The sequence below is a fragment of the Cyprinodon variegatus genome, unplaced genomic scaffold (assembly GCF_000732505.1).
Source record: "Cyprinodon variegatus isolate N-32 unplaced genomic scaffold, C_variegatus-1.0 Scaffold481, whole genome shotgun sequence".
In the NCBI taxonomy this organism is placed as follows: Eukaryota; Metazoa; Chordata; class Actinopteri; order Cyprinodontiformes; family Cyprinodontidae; genus Cyprinodon; species Cyprinodon variegatus.
This window is the reverse complement of record NW_015150934.1, coordinates 807,028-821,082: the sequence shown is the minus strand read 5'-3', so window position 1 is coordinate 821,082 and position 14,055 is coordinate 807,028. Positions and strand designations below refer to the sequence as shown.

Sequence of the window (14,055 nt, the reverse complement as noted above, 5' to 3'; positions counted from 1 at the left end):
CTCGAAACGAAGTCATTTAGAATGTTTTTAGAGCATAAACAGTAGTGTATAGGATTTCCTAAAAGCGCGTTCACGAGTCTACGGAAACCGGGCAGACCAAACCAGACGAAAGTGGTGTTTTTTTTTTTTTTTTTATATCCCTGCATAATTTAATGAAGGGATATTATTTTTTGAAGATATCATTAAATATTTGCATAAACATATGATAGGCAGAGTTATTTCAATAATTGCTTAAATTTTTATTTATTAGTATTGTTGAAATGTTACCTGGGAGGAGCTTGGAGTAGAGTCGTTGCTCCTCCACCTTGAAAGGAGCCAGCTGAGGTGGCTCGGGCATCTCTTTCAGATGCCTCCTGGTTGCCTCCCTGGGGAGGTAGTCCAGGCATGTCCTATTGGGAGGAGGCCTTGTGGTCTCTGAGCTGGCCTGGTGTCACCGTTGGGTCCCTCCAGAGCAGCAGGAGGAGGTGTGTGTGGATCGGGAAGTCTGGGCATCTCTGCTTAGACTGCTGCCTCCGCGACCCGGCCCCGGATAAAGTGGAAGAAAATGGATGAATATTGAAATTTCTGTAAAAGTTAGCTGATCTTTTATTGCTGATGAAGGTTCTCAGTCATCCAGGTCATACTCATTCCATAAAAATTAAAAAAATATCCACTGCACTGTGTTTCCAAGATTTGAAGACGTTTCGCCACCTCTCCAGGAAGCTTTCTCAATTCAAAACATGCAAATGGCCCATTTGCATGTTTCCAAGCGATACAAGGCGTTGTCTATATAAGACTCAAACTCACTGCGGATCCAGACATTTGAATTGAGAAAGCTTCCTGGAGAGGTGGCGAAACGTCTTCAAATCTTGGAAACCAAGTCCAGTGGATATTTTTTGAATTTTTACGGACTGATCTTTTATTCAGTACGCAACAGCTTTCCAATTGAACTATTTGAAATATTGGAAAATTATGTGAAATATCAGTAAAAAATATTTCAGATTTAGCAATCTTTGAGTGATTTACACAGAGATGTTTCCAACTTAAAATAATTTTAACACTTAATCCTGATTTGAATCCAATCTGTGCACGAGGCAAAAAAAAAGGACAGAATAGAAAGGAGATAATCCAAGCCTTAAAGACTTCAAGCTCACCACCAAAGAGTGTGTCTTTAGAGATCTCTGACAAAACTGCAAACTGCCATGAACACAAATCCATTGATCTTCACTTTTAGCCACAAATAACCTCCATTTATCACAGAATTGAATTTACTTTTACTGATATCTATGTCTGTCTAAGCATGAATATTTTGGATTTTCTAGTATTTATTGAGCTATTTTAAAGATTAAACAACCAAGATGTCAGAAAAATCTTTTTTACCCTGCTGCCATCTTGTCAGCAGGGTCTCCTGTGAGGTTCTTTTTGTTTCTATCCCTCCTCTCTTCACTGTAAACCCTGCTTCCACAGAATACAGTCAATTTGGCTTCGTGCGCCACATGAACAGGTGTCAGCGGCACTTTGTGCCTGTGCACACTAACCCAGATGAGGGCCGTACTTCAATTATGTCCTTACTCAGGTTAAGCTGTTAAGATGCACCTGGCTGGGCAGGCGGTCAGTATCCTAGAGGCCTTAAATAAACCTATTAACGGTCCATGTGTGCTGTTCTGCACACAGATGGAAGCGGCACCAATGAGCACAAATCAATGCCGCCGAACTTATTCTGAGATCATTAAAACAGTTTTCATTCGTCTAAAAAAAGGGACTGGTTTATTTTGTTTTGTGTTTTACTCTTAAGAGGCTTTCATATCACATTTTTGAGCATTAAAGAGACTAAATGAGCAGTGGCCAGACTTCACCTTCAAACCTGGTAGCATGTTTTCAGACCATTTCCTCGCTTTGTGTATTTCAGTTCCTAAGAGGGAGTTAGAAAGCAAACATTAGCAAGATCCCACTCATGTTAGAATGGAACAAGCTTAATCCTCAGACTAAATTATTGTATGTTTTTGTATTTGTGTGTAAAAGATGGTTTCTAATAATATTTTTCTCCATCCAGGACAACACCAACCTTTACATGATCATGGAATATGTTCCAGGGGGAGAGATGTTCTCCCACCTGCGGAGAATTGGCAGATTCAGGTCAGTGTCTATAAGCATCAGGGTTTGCAGCAGGAAGTAGCTCCTGGTGATTCCCATAACGATTTTTTTGGGGTGTTTCATGTGTTTTTCTGTGCCCACAGTGAGCCACACGCTCGTTTCTATGCTGCTCAGATTGTGTTGACCTTCGAGTACCTGCACGCTTTGGACCTGATCTACAGAGACTTGAAACCTGAAAACTTGCTCATAGACCAACAGGGCTACATACAGGTTAGCAAACCTGATTCAACCGTTTCCTGTTTGTGAGGAGAATACAGGAGCTGACATAGAAGGTTGACGTATTTCAAGAGATTTTTATTCGTCTTCTTTGGGGGGCAAATAATTGTAGAATAGGCTTTTTAATTTTTGAATAAAAAACATTCAATTAACAAGCCACAAATAATTGTCTCTACGTGTATGACTGGTTAAAGTCCAGCAATCAAAAATCCTTTAACCCTCATCTGAAAAAAATAATTGCTTTTATAAAATGCCTCCATCTGGAATATAGAGAAGAATTTAAAGTTAAAATCTGTTCTTTTTAATTTATTATTGCGCTGTAGCTGTAAACGGCCCTCTAGATGCCTGTCTCCTGGGAATTTCTTCTAATGCTCTTTAAGCTTACACTCAGACCTCTGACTCTTTCACTCTATTTTCAGCTCCTACCCTAATTTAAATAATTAATCATAGTTTTTTTACTCACTAGCTAATTCCCATACTGTTGGTTATTCCAGTCTCTTAAGGAGCTGAATTTATTTGTAAAGTAATGCAAAATGATTTTGGTGAAAAAAGATAAACTGATACAAATTTAGAGGGGAGATTTTACTGCAGTTTTTTGGCCTTGATGAAAGGACAGTTTTTTTTTTCTTTTTTTGCTAAATTCCTTTTTTATCAACATGACACAAAAGGATATCTAATAAAGCAAAACTGGGATTAAAAGGGTTTTAAGATGATCCATTCTACATAGGAAAAAAAAATCCTGAATCTGTAGTCTGCAAAAGATCAAAATATGTTTATCACGTTCTGTAGAGGTTGTGTCACCACCTTGTGGTTATATGTGAAATTACAGCATCATTTTCTTCCCTCTGCATTTTATTTCTGTTAGCTGTGGTCCATAAAGTGTTTTTTAAAAAATCCTTTCTGTCTTTCCTTCCCACTCAGGTTACAGATTTTGGCTTTGCCAAACGGGTGAAGGGCCGGACCTGGACACTGTGTGGCACCCCAGAATATTTGGCTCCAGAGATCATTCTCAGCAAGGTGATCTAACTTCTCTCTTTTGTTTCCTTTTTTACTTAAAACCTAAAGGGAAACACATTTTTTTTTCAACATCCAAATAACACTAAAAAAATCCGACCCAATTAACCCTAAACAAACCTTGAGCTTTGATAGTTTGACTTCATTTAATCCAGATACATTTCAAGCTAAAATATGACAATAGATAGAGGATTGTTTTTTTGTTATGCTTCTAACAAGACCTACAATGCAAAGGATTCTCGAAAGAGCAAGTATAGTTGGAAAATGTCCATATTTAAGCTGCTGCACCTCTTATAACCTAGAAATCTGATGATATGTTTCCACCGGCAGGGATACAACAAGGCAGTGGACTGGTGGGCGCTGGGTGTTCTGGTCTATGAGATGGCAGCGGGGTATCCTCCTTTCTTTGCCGATCAGCCGATTCAGATTTATGAAAAGATTGTATCAGGGAAGGTGAGTTTCACTCGCTTATCACTTAGCTCGTACACTTAAAATATTGGGTTTATTTGACTTAAAAGAGGCTTTGCCAGTTTTATCTTTTTTTTTTACATATTAAAAAAAAGATATACTACCGGTATCTGTAATTCCCTTGTTTATTTTATAAAACAATTATTCGCAGGGATTTCTTCTACACTATGTGAATGTTTCACACATTGGGAAGCAAAAAAATCCAAATGTTCGATATTGCATAATTTCTAAGCTCTTATTTGAATAAATCATGCAATGTTTTGATCATTTCTGTTTTAATGCATAATCACACATAAGAGTGGCACTTTTTATATATGGAAATCATCATTTCCAGTTTGTCGTTTAACTTTTAAAAGCCCTTTACCGTTACATAATAATATATTGAATTACAATCCTTTGGACACTAATGATGACACAATCATCAAACTGTTAGTGCTTCTAGAATTAATCTTAGCTTTATTAACAATTTTTTCTACATTTACTTATGTGATACATCTTGTTAATACCCTCAACAACAGAAATACATAATATATATAAAAACAACCTTTATATTTAAAGTGAGACATTAAATAAACCAATTACTATGGTACATGCAGAGGTGTTTCTTGTGTGATACCAGAGACACCTTTTTATAGGCCATCATTTGGGATGGAAACAGCTAATATTAATTTGCACTAAGGGGCAGTATTGCTTTCTAATTACTGAGAGATTTTAGCTTCACCTTTTTTCTCCCTTTCTTCACATGTTCAATACTTTTTCCCTGAGACATTTCACTTTATGACACATAACTTAGTTTTTCAACAATCATGGTTTGATTTCTTTCTATGTATGGATGCCATGGATTGTTACAGACATCTGATGAAAATGACATGTCAATACCACCTCTAGAAATATATTTACTGAGAAAAATTGTGGCGTGTTCAATACTTATTTCACCCGCTGCATATGTAACCATTTAATTATACATTTTACAATTTAGGGATATATTTATATCTTTAAAGAGGCGCTGTGTAACTTCTATTAAACAGGGGAATTTGACCTCCAGCTTTAGTCCCCTTATCAAGGCTGCACTTTAAAAAATGAAATTGTCTAGAGCTGTTCCTAACGAAATTTCTTTTTGTTTACACTTGTGACATAATAATCTAATGACAAAATAAATCTAAATGACAAAATAAATCTAAGTCTAAAACAACTGGCAATACCTCAATTTAGCATAATTACTGTAAACCATCCTCCCCCATGATTAGAAATCTGCTAGCAGACCACTTGAAATCAGCACATTGAGAAGTCATGAATTACAAAGAAAAGTAAGTGATATTTGATCTAAACAATCATTTAATGCATCTTAAATTAAGCTTAACAGGGGCGGAAGGAGCACTGTGTTAGTTTAATAATGTAATTAATAATAGTACATTTCCTTTATTTCACAATCTGTTCATTTTATTCATTTAAATCCCCTTTTGGGTCTCCATACACTGCAGGGGTCACATTGCAGTCATTCATATATTAATCTTGTTACCTTTCATTTGGTGTCAAAGTATTCATATTCTTTATTTAAATAAAAGTACAGATACCTGGTAAAAAAAACAAGAGTCTCGTAAAAGTACTGACTGAAATCCTTTACCTAAGCAAATGTTTAAAAAAAAGTATAGATTCTACAGTGTTCTTCAGTTCAAAGTCAAATTTGTAAAAGTTTTCACCTAAATGGTGCAAAATAACTTAAAAACTCTTCCAATAAAAACATTTCTTTGAACAGAAAAGTGTTTTTTTTCCACTTCTGCCCACTCTGCTGGTAGAGAAAACACAGATAATACAGAGTTAAGCTAGTTTGTTCTAAATTAGGATTTCAGACAGGATAATAAAGACAGAACTGAACAGAAGTCCTGCATAAGCAGCTCATTACGTTTGGCTGCAAATACCATTAAGACTGAGATAGAATTTGAAACATAATCAACATGTAAATTTAAAAGTCTTCTAAAGGGGGATAGATCTCATCCCTCATATCCAATGTTTCTTCCATGTCTCTATCTGTGTTTTTCTATAAACAAACTGGGCTCTGAATAGACAGATCATCTTTATTATCTTGATTTTCTCTGGGTTTTTTTGCAGCTTTTATGTCATATCTTTATCAATATGTATAAAAGAAGAAAGTAAGGAGTAGAAAGTACAGATTGTGTACTGTTCAAATGTAGTGAGTGAAATTAAAAATTCCTCAGAAAAGTAAATATTCAAATAAAGTATAGATAGCAAAATAAGCTACTTAGGTGCATATTAAGCTACTTAGTGAGTATTTAAAATTAGTTACTTGCAGTGTTGGGAAAGTTCAGTTCACACATTTTAAAATGAACTAGTTCAGTTCATAATTCAAAATTTTGAACTAAGTTCACAGTTCCAAAAAATGAACTAGTTCATAGTTCTTTTTTTTTTTTTTTTATATTGCTCAATTACACCATAGCCTACTGTAGAACCACAGACAGCAATTATTTGATCAGTTGTAACACTGAAACTGTGCAACAGTTTTCATGTTCATATCCAGTTTTGAATCCTTACCCAACCAGGGTTGACATTAGCATTGAGGGGACAGCATTTCCCTATTGTTGCTTTAATGCTTTGTTGCTGTCCATTCACTTCACACTAGTAGCAGCTGCAGCTTTCACCCCTACAGTATATTCTCAAAAACATCAGGAAAATGTGCTGCTTGAATGGTCTTTTTTATGAGGAATTATTAAAAGAAAAATAGGAAAGTAGTCTTTAAGGTGCAAATGTTTTTTTTAATTTTAATAATTTTTTCCATTTGAAATTTCATTTCAGTGCATACTAAAAAGGAATCCTGGAATCCTGGTAAATTATACCAGGCAGGTTTAAGTGCGGATTTTTTTTACTGAAAGCCGACGGGCAAAGTTTGCAGAGAAATGTAAGATTGTTGCCATCATCCTCACCGACCACCTGGTCATAAACCTGTTTTAAGTGATCATACTGCTGCTTTGTCGCCTCCACGGTCGTCTCCGTGCTGCTGTGGCTTCCGCGCTGCATTTTGTTTTGATGACACACGCGGCTGTAGGCTACGACACTGGTAGCTGGTGTTGCCAGATTGGGTGTTTTTCCTGCTACATATTAAGGCCTGTTTACGGTGTGATTTAGCCGGGGTTTCGCCTGGAGGGCTCTTTAGAAATTTGGCAACCTATTGAACGGAGTTGAACTAAGAGAGCGTGGCGTTCACAGACACCAGAATGAACGAGTTCACAATAACGTTCATCAGGCAGTAATGCAGTACGTTCAGTTCACGTTCGCCCAAAATATGAACGAGTTCATGAACTTTCGTTCAATGAACGCGTTCAGGCACAACACTGGTTAGTTGACAATTCTGCTTGTGACCCTCAAGGGGTTTTGGACTCCCACTTTGAGAACTCAAGCTCTAGATGATAGAATCAGTTTTTGAATGTGATATAAAAGCTTCAGACAACAAGGCTTCGTCTTTAAACTGTAACCTTTCCTCTCATTGTTAAAACCAGTTGATTGGTGTCCAATTTACTGCAAAAACTATAGAAATGTAATTTACCCATAACTTGAGTAGGTAAATAAGAAGCTCTACCAATGGAATGAGTATTTTCTACTTTTAGAAATAAGATAAATGGATAATATGCACTTGATGCACTCTCTTATTCCATTGACAAAGTGTCTCACTTACCTGCTTAATTCGTGAAAATTTTTCTTATTTTAAGAAAAATCGACCAACTTAGATGTCCTTTTTTTAAATGTTTTACATTTTTTGGTTAACTTATAAAGCTGCCACTCATTCCTGTTGTGTCGTGATTGGTTTTGTGACAGAGACGCTGTAACTTCTTGCATCTTCTTGTTCTTTAGGTGCGTTTCCCATCTCACTTCAGCTCTGATCTGAAGGACCTGCTGAGGAACCTTTTACAGGTACAAAAAACCTCTCAGAAATCCAGAATTTACAATAAGGAGCATCTGAAAAGATGCGCTGATCTTTTTCTCAGGTGGATCTCACAAAACGCTTTGGGAACCTCAAAAACGGAGTCAACGACATTAAAGGACATAAGTGGTTTGCAACGACTGACTGGATCGCCATTTACCAGAAAAAGGTCTGCAGGTTTATTATATTTCGATTTTTACACATTTGTGACTCTTCGATTTGATTCTGAGTTGGCGCCTTTTTAACGGCTTTGGTCCGTTTTAGGTGGAAGCTCCTTTTGTTCCGAAGTTCAAAGGACCGGGCGATACCAGCAACTTTGACGACTACGAAGAGGAGGAGATCCGGGTCTCCTTTAGCGAGAAATGTGCCAAGGAGTTTGCTGAGTTCTAGCGTTAAAGCAGAAAAAAGAATGAAATAGGGAAAGTCTAAGGTAGGCTGGTCAAACAGGAGAGAAGAAAAGCGTCCTGTCTCCTGTCCAAATATGGGCGCCAGCTACGAAAAAAGGGAAAAATCACATAGAGGTGTGAAAAGAAGATAGCAGACCGATAACCAGCAGTGTTGCCTTTTCTGTTGCGTTTCTGTTGTATTTAGTTTGATGTCGTCTTATTTATGAATCCCTTTATAATGACGCTGTGTTTCATGGGTGTCGGGGGACGCCGCTAACTTAGAGTTGCCTCTACGCATTTTCACCCCAGATCTTCCCTCCTCTGCAGTCATTCCCTTCCTGTTCTTTTTTCGCGCCACAGCAAAGAAACGTCGACCAATCAGCGCACCATTCGTCACATGAGCGTGCGCTAAAGACGCCATGGGTTTATACCGAGCAGGATTCACCATGCCTACACATCAATGCCCTCATGTTGTATGCTTCTTAATTTCTCCCGTCCATCTCATAGAGAAAACATTTAGAAGGCGATAGGGGCTAAAAGAGAGACGACACAAAAAAAAAAAATCAGGTACATCTATTGTGCAACTCCATCTACGGCTCTTATTATTGTTAATATATATATAAAAACTTTGTACATATCTGCCGTACTCCATTTTTAAATGTTAGTAAGTACTTAGTGGCTCCAGTGAAATCATATCACGCTGACATACAATGAAATATGAATCAAAAAAGAGGATTTCTCTCAGTTTTAACGGTGTGGGAGAAAAACCGACCACATAATGGAAACTCAGGTTTGAACATATCACTTAACAGGCAATTATCTCCATAAACGTCTAAGGATCAGCAGGTGAATCTCGGATTATAGATTTGAGAATTTGAAGTTCTGGTTTAAAAAGAAAATCAAAAGGGAAAAAGAAAAGGGACTATTTTCGGAGTTTTAGTTGGCGTCTTCCACACTTATCCCTTCCAGAATATTCGGTCGGTTTTTGATAAAAGTACTTCCTGTTTCAGAGCTCATGTATTCCACGGGAATTGAAACAACCGCTCGCGTCCCCCACCCCCCACCTCCCCTAACTTTTAGAGACCCTGTGAGGCAGAAGACCTCTGACTGCTTCTGGCTGAGGGTCGTCAGCGCTTCGATGTGTGCGGACGGCGGTCAGGATCGCGTGCTTCATCTTGACCGTCACTGTTTGTTCATATCACAGAGGAGGACGGCACCACTCTATTATCATTCTGTGGTTTAGATCACACCCTACTTTTGCTAAGTTTCTTTTTATTTGTGTGTATTGATGGTCAAAAAAAGGATTGGTACTGTAATTAACAGGTTGGAGGTGGGTGAAACACCGCAAGGTGATAATACAGCAGGGAAAAAAAGTGTTGAACACATCTTTCCTGAGTAAATTTGTTTCCATTCAGGCTATGGCTGTAATACTCACACCAGAGGCTGCTAACAACCCAAATAATCTGCACATAAAAAGAAATCAAAGCAATGCAGTCTATAAATTAGGTTCTCTGTAATCCAGCTGAAATGTATTAAACATTAAGAGGAAAAGCTTTAGACACTGATGACAATTTTAAGACGTCTCTGTCGCATTTCTCTGATGGAATTTGAAGGCTTCTTTGATGGAAACTTTTCTTCAACTCTTCTTGGAAAGTTTTCTCTGCTCTGCAGTTTTTAGATTATGCTCAAGTCAAGTGGTTGGTTGAGACAATCTGGTAGATTTCTGCCTTTTTCTAATTTCTTTCTGTACCACAAGTTTTCCCATGGCTTTCTTTTTCCTACTTTGCAGCATAAGCTGATATCTTTGAAAATTTGAGGAAACGTGAGCTTGTCGTGCAAAACCTCAGGTCATGTCATGTCTTTGAAGTATTTTTGCTCTTTCTTTTTGAGCTTGTGGTGGAGATCAATGGGCCGTAATTCCCTGTACTGCTGTCCCATGACCAGCTATGTAACTTTTTCCAAATTTATTGTTTAATTTCTTTTTTTTTTTTTATAAGAATGATCAACTGGCCCTCTGGGAATGAACTTTTATTGCTCTGAGTGCCTCTAAATGTTAAAATAGGTATTAGTTTGATTAATCAGACAGTAAAAACTAAAGCTGAGTTAATATTGTAGCAGCGCCATCTATAAATGTGGAGCATTCATGACGTGCTGCTAATGTGGCAATTTTTTAGCTCATATGATTCATTTGTGTATGCTCCAGTGTTAAATGTGTAGGGAGGAGAAACAGGAGCATTATTAAGAATTTAAACATGACCTCTATTAAAACAAAAAAGCAAATATGCAATATCATGACAGGGGTTATTATTAAGAGGTTTGGGTACATTACTTCTTAGAAATGCTACCATTCCCCCAGCATTTCAGTGGTTTGTCCAAATATTCTGCTTTTCCTTCAGCAGTCGAGTCTTGCGCAGTGAATCTGCAAAAAAGCCCTTGTGGTTAAGTTAAAAAGCAAAAACAAACATTGGATTTACTGATTTTAAATGATCACAGACGTGATTTAGGATTGGTTATTTGCTTTTAGACAACTTTTCTGATCATGCTTTTCAATCCTTTGTCAGAAAAAATGCAAAGAACCAGTCTCTAAGTGTGTTTGGTAATAATAAGTGTCTTGAAATTAGGGTCAGGGTCATCAGAAAGACAAACCTTAGGGCATCAACTAAATCAGCTGCGATTTTTCTTTATATGTTTTCATTCGTTGCCTTTTTCCTTCTACTTTATAACAAATAATTTGAAGACTGTGCAATTTGCATTGATCTCTTTGTGAGCTTGAATTACTTGGGTTGTTACAAACATCCAACTTTAATTTGTGATCAGTAGCCCCTCTAGAAATGCGTTTACAGAGAAGAACAATGTTTGATGATTGTTTCTCTTGCTATAGCTTGTTAAAATGTATTTTTTGTGCAGAGTAAACAATCTGATGATTTGAAGTCAATGACCTCAGGTGTTCGGGGTTCTCTTTGCTTGGAACAGTTTGAAAGCAGAGCATTATGACCAGAAAGGATTTAATCATTAGTGTCAGCTGTAAGATGAAATGAGGCTGTAATATGATATTATCCGCTTATCGGGGATGTGAAATACTTTAGACTGACACAAAGAATTCCTCTCATCGTATTTTTATGTTATGAATCGCAAATTCGTCAAATGATATCAGAAACGGGAAAACAAAATAGGCCTTTGGTTTAAACACATATTTGCAAAGTTTAATAGTCTATGTGCATCATTTGTAAATTTGAGTGATGTTTGAAATGACCTAACATGAAGGAATTACACCGGTGGACTATTCAGGTTCACAAAAAAAAAGGATTTGTTTTATCGTCAACCACATGTGTCTCTAAAGATTGCCTCTGTCTGCATACAGCCCCAGATTTAAACTGCAGTCATTTGGATTAAATACAGAGAAACTGTAGGTTGTAGCACTTTATCATGCTGATACAGTGGAAGTGTGGTTAGGACTCTCAATTAATCTAAGACAACTGACATATATTTGGACAAATATGTTGCCATCCCTGGTAAAGATGTTTGAAAAAAACTGATAAATAAATATACCCGCTACGGAATTAGATCCTATGTGAAGAAATAATTAGTTTTTGCCCCAGTTGTATACCACAGCAGCATTCACAGTGAGAAGACTTCACCCATTCTTATTCATATTTTCCATCGAAGGTCTTGAAATAATAATATCTAGTTGTTTTTTTTTTAGACATTTCAAAGGCAGCAGATGTTTTTGAAATAAGGCTAATGGCTTATGGAGAGGTTGTTAAGGAAACTGCGCTACACCTCCATTCCAGAAGGTGGTGGTACCTTCCGTCGCCTAGAAGCCATGACAGCCTGAACCACAGAGCTGTAAACTCCTAAAAATTAAACCCCAAAAGTTTACATTCCATTTGATTTGTATTTTAAATTTAAAGCATCTCTGCTTAACCTTTGACTCAAATATTGTTATTAATTTGAGATGGATTAATGATTTTTCAGGTCAGTGTACAGTACTTTAGTCAGGAAGCCTAAAAGTCTTTTAGAGTATCTTTGTGAGCTTTCTGTTTGCACTGCTCTGAAAGGCCACAGATCTGCATTTACAGGTGGCGTTCTGTGTCACAGAAAGTCTATTATGTCAATTTGCTGTTGTCCCACCCCCCCTATTTGAATATTTGAACAATATTCAAATAAAACTTTAGATTATTATATAAGTGGGATTTTTTTTTGAACACTTGTTTACCAGGGGGCAATAAAAGTGTATTTGTCCACAGTCTTGTCCATCATTTAACACATAAATGGTCATTTTAGTGCATCTGCTGATGTTAATGTGAAATTCCTAGTCAAATAAGTTTTGGTTTGCATTATTATTAGTATTAATAAAGTATTAACAGAACCACCAGAATAAGTGTGTCAGATGTTTGCAGACTGTAACATCGTTACCTCATGATTCATCTTTTATGGAAAGACTAAAATCTCAATCCTAGTTATGGGATAGCTGAATGATGCACTTCACTGCGGTTTATTTTTATGCATCACGGTTTGTTGAATAGTAGGAAACTCATTTCCACAATAAATCTGGGGCTTCTTTAATTTTTGATGCAAGGCTTCTAGTTTGAGTTAAAAATTGTTCTCATACCTTGTAACCTTCAGTCTCCTGGAACCTTTTTTTTTTTGTTGGTTTTTGTGCTTTTTCTTGATAAATCTGAAGATCAACGGCCAGCCTTCTGGTACTTACATCCTCAGATTGTTCCTTCATGTCAGGTTAAGTATGCAGCATCCCTGACACACTGTCGCAGACACAACTTCTTGTCATTGCAGACACAATGCTGGTACATAAGAGCCTATTGTTGCACTTTTTAGGGAAATGAGACCTCCCTCTTCCCCAGCCAGTGTAAACCATACCTATCCCTGCCACACGTACACACACTAAACGCTCTTGCGAAGGGAAGCATCTAGACTCACGGGAACGGTGACATAAAACACCATGTGTAATATTTTGCAACATGAGTATCATTCCAATAAAGTTTTACTTGTAAAATCTCCACTGAACTTGTTAGTTTTTACTCAATGCTGTACGTGTTTATTCGTAGTTGTTTGAACAAGGTCAAGTTCTTGAAGAGGTAGTTTCTTTTTTTTTGGTTCTCCATTTGTTATTTTGCAAATTGGTGGTCTTGGATGTTCCCAACTTTTTTTGGGCGTACAAAGTAAAACCGTTGGCTGGTGGACGTTTAATACCAATTAGCTCAGGGGTTCTAACACCGTCAAGAAAAGCAAGAAAAGGTCTTGTAGTAGTTTAAACATCTTTCAGGTTTGGATTTGAATAAAAAGAATAGACATAAAAAAAAATTATTTCAAATATAAAATTATCACAATATTTCTTTGAGATTTTATGTCTTGTGCCCTTTCCTTACAAGTTTTTAACCTCTCTTTCTTCCTTCATATGTATTTCTTTCATTTTCTTGTTATATCTGCCTTTGTTTGCTTTCATTCTCATTTGTGCCCCTTCCTCCTTTCCAGATGTCCCTTCCTCTTTGCTTCCTTTCTCTCTTTTTTTCCTTTTCTGTGTCCTACCTCAATTTCTTCATCTCATCCTACTTTTCTTTCTTGTTTCCTTCCCTATTTCTTTCATGGTGTCCTCCCTTTGTTTACTCCTTGCAACAATTCTTCCTGCCTCATTTGTTTCTGTTTTTTCCTTTTTTTTTTTTTACCCGAATGGCATGTAGAACGCCTGTATCAGGTTATACCCAACAGAGTTGTAGCCACTTTAGCCACTAATGCAGTTTAAGTCTCCAATAAAGGTTATCTTCCAATAGGAGTTTCCTCATTTTTAATAGATGGATCATAATTTATTGAATTCAGTTGAGTTTATTTATATACCGCCAATTTACTCAAGCCAATTTACAGGGACAATTCAATCAAATCATACAG

General features: G+C 37.0%; 1 protein-coding gene across 1 annotated transcript in view; it reads left to right on the top strand.

Moving 5' to 3' along the window:
• prkaca (protein kinase, cAMP-dependent, alpha catalytic subunit) overlaps positions 1-11,454 on the top strand; it is a 19,952-nt gene extending 8,498 nt beyond the window's left edge. Inside the window, exons 4-10 of the mRNA XM_015390023.1 lie at positions 1,952-2,115; positions 2,217-2,343; positions 3,271-3,366; positions 3,694-3,816; positions 7,696-7,755; positions 7,830-7,934; positions 8,030-11,454. Of these exons, the coding sequence (XP_015245509.1) occupies positions 1,952-2,115; positions 2,217-2,343; positions 3,271-3,366; positions 3,694-3,816; positions 7,696-7,755; positions 7,830-7,934; positions 8,030-8,155 (801 nt within the window). The 3' untranslated portion in view covers positions 8,156-11,454. The remainder of the gene's footprint in view (positions 1-1,951; positions 2,116-2,216; positions 2,344-3,270; positions 3,367-3,693; positions 3,817-7,695; positions 7,756-7,829; positions 7,935-8,029) is intronic.
• Positions 11,455-14,055: the final 2,601 nt, after the last annotated feature.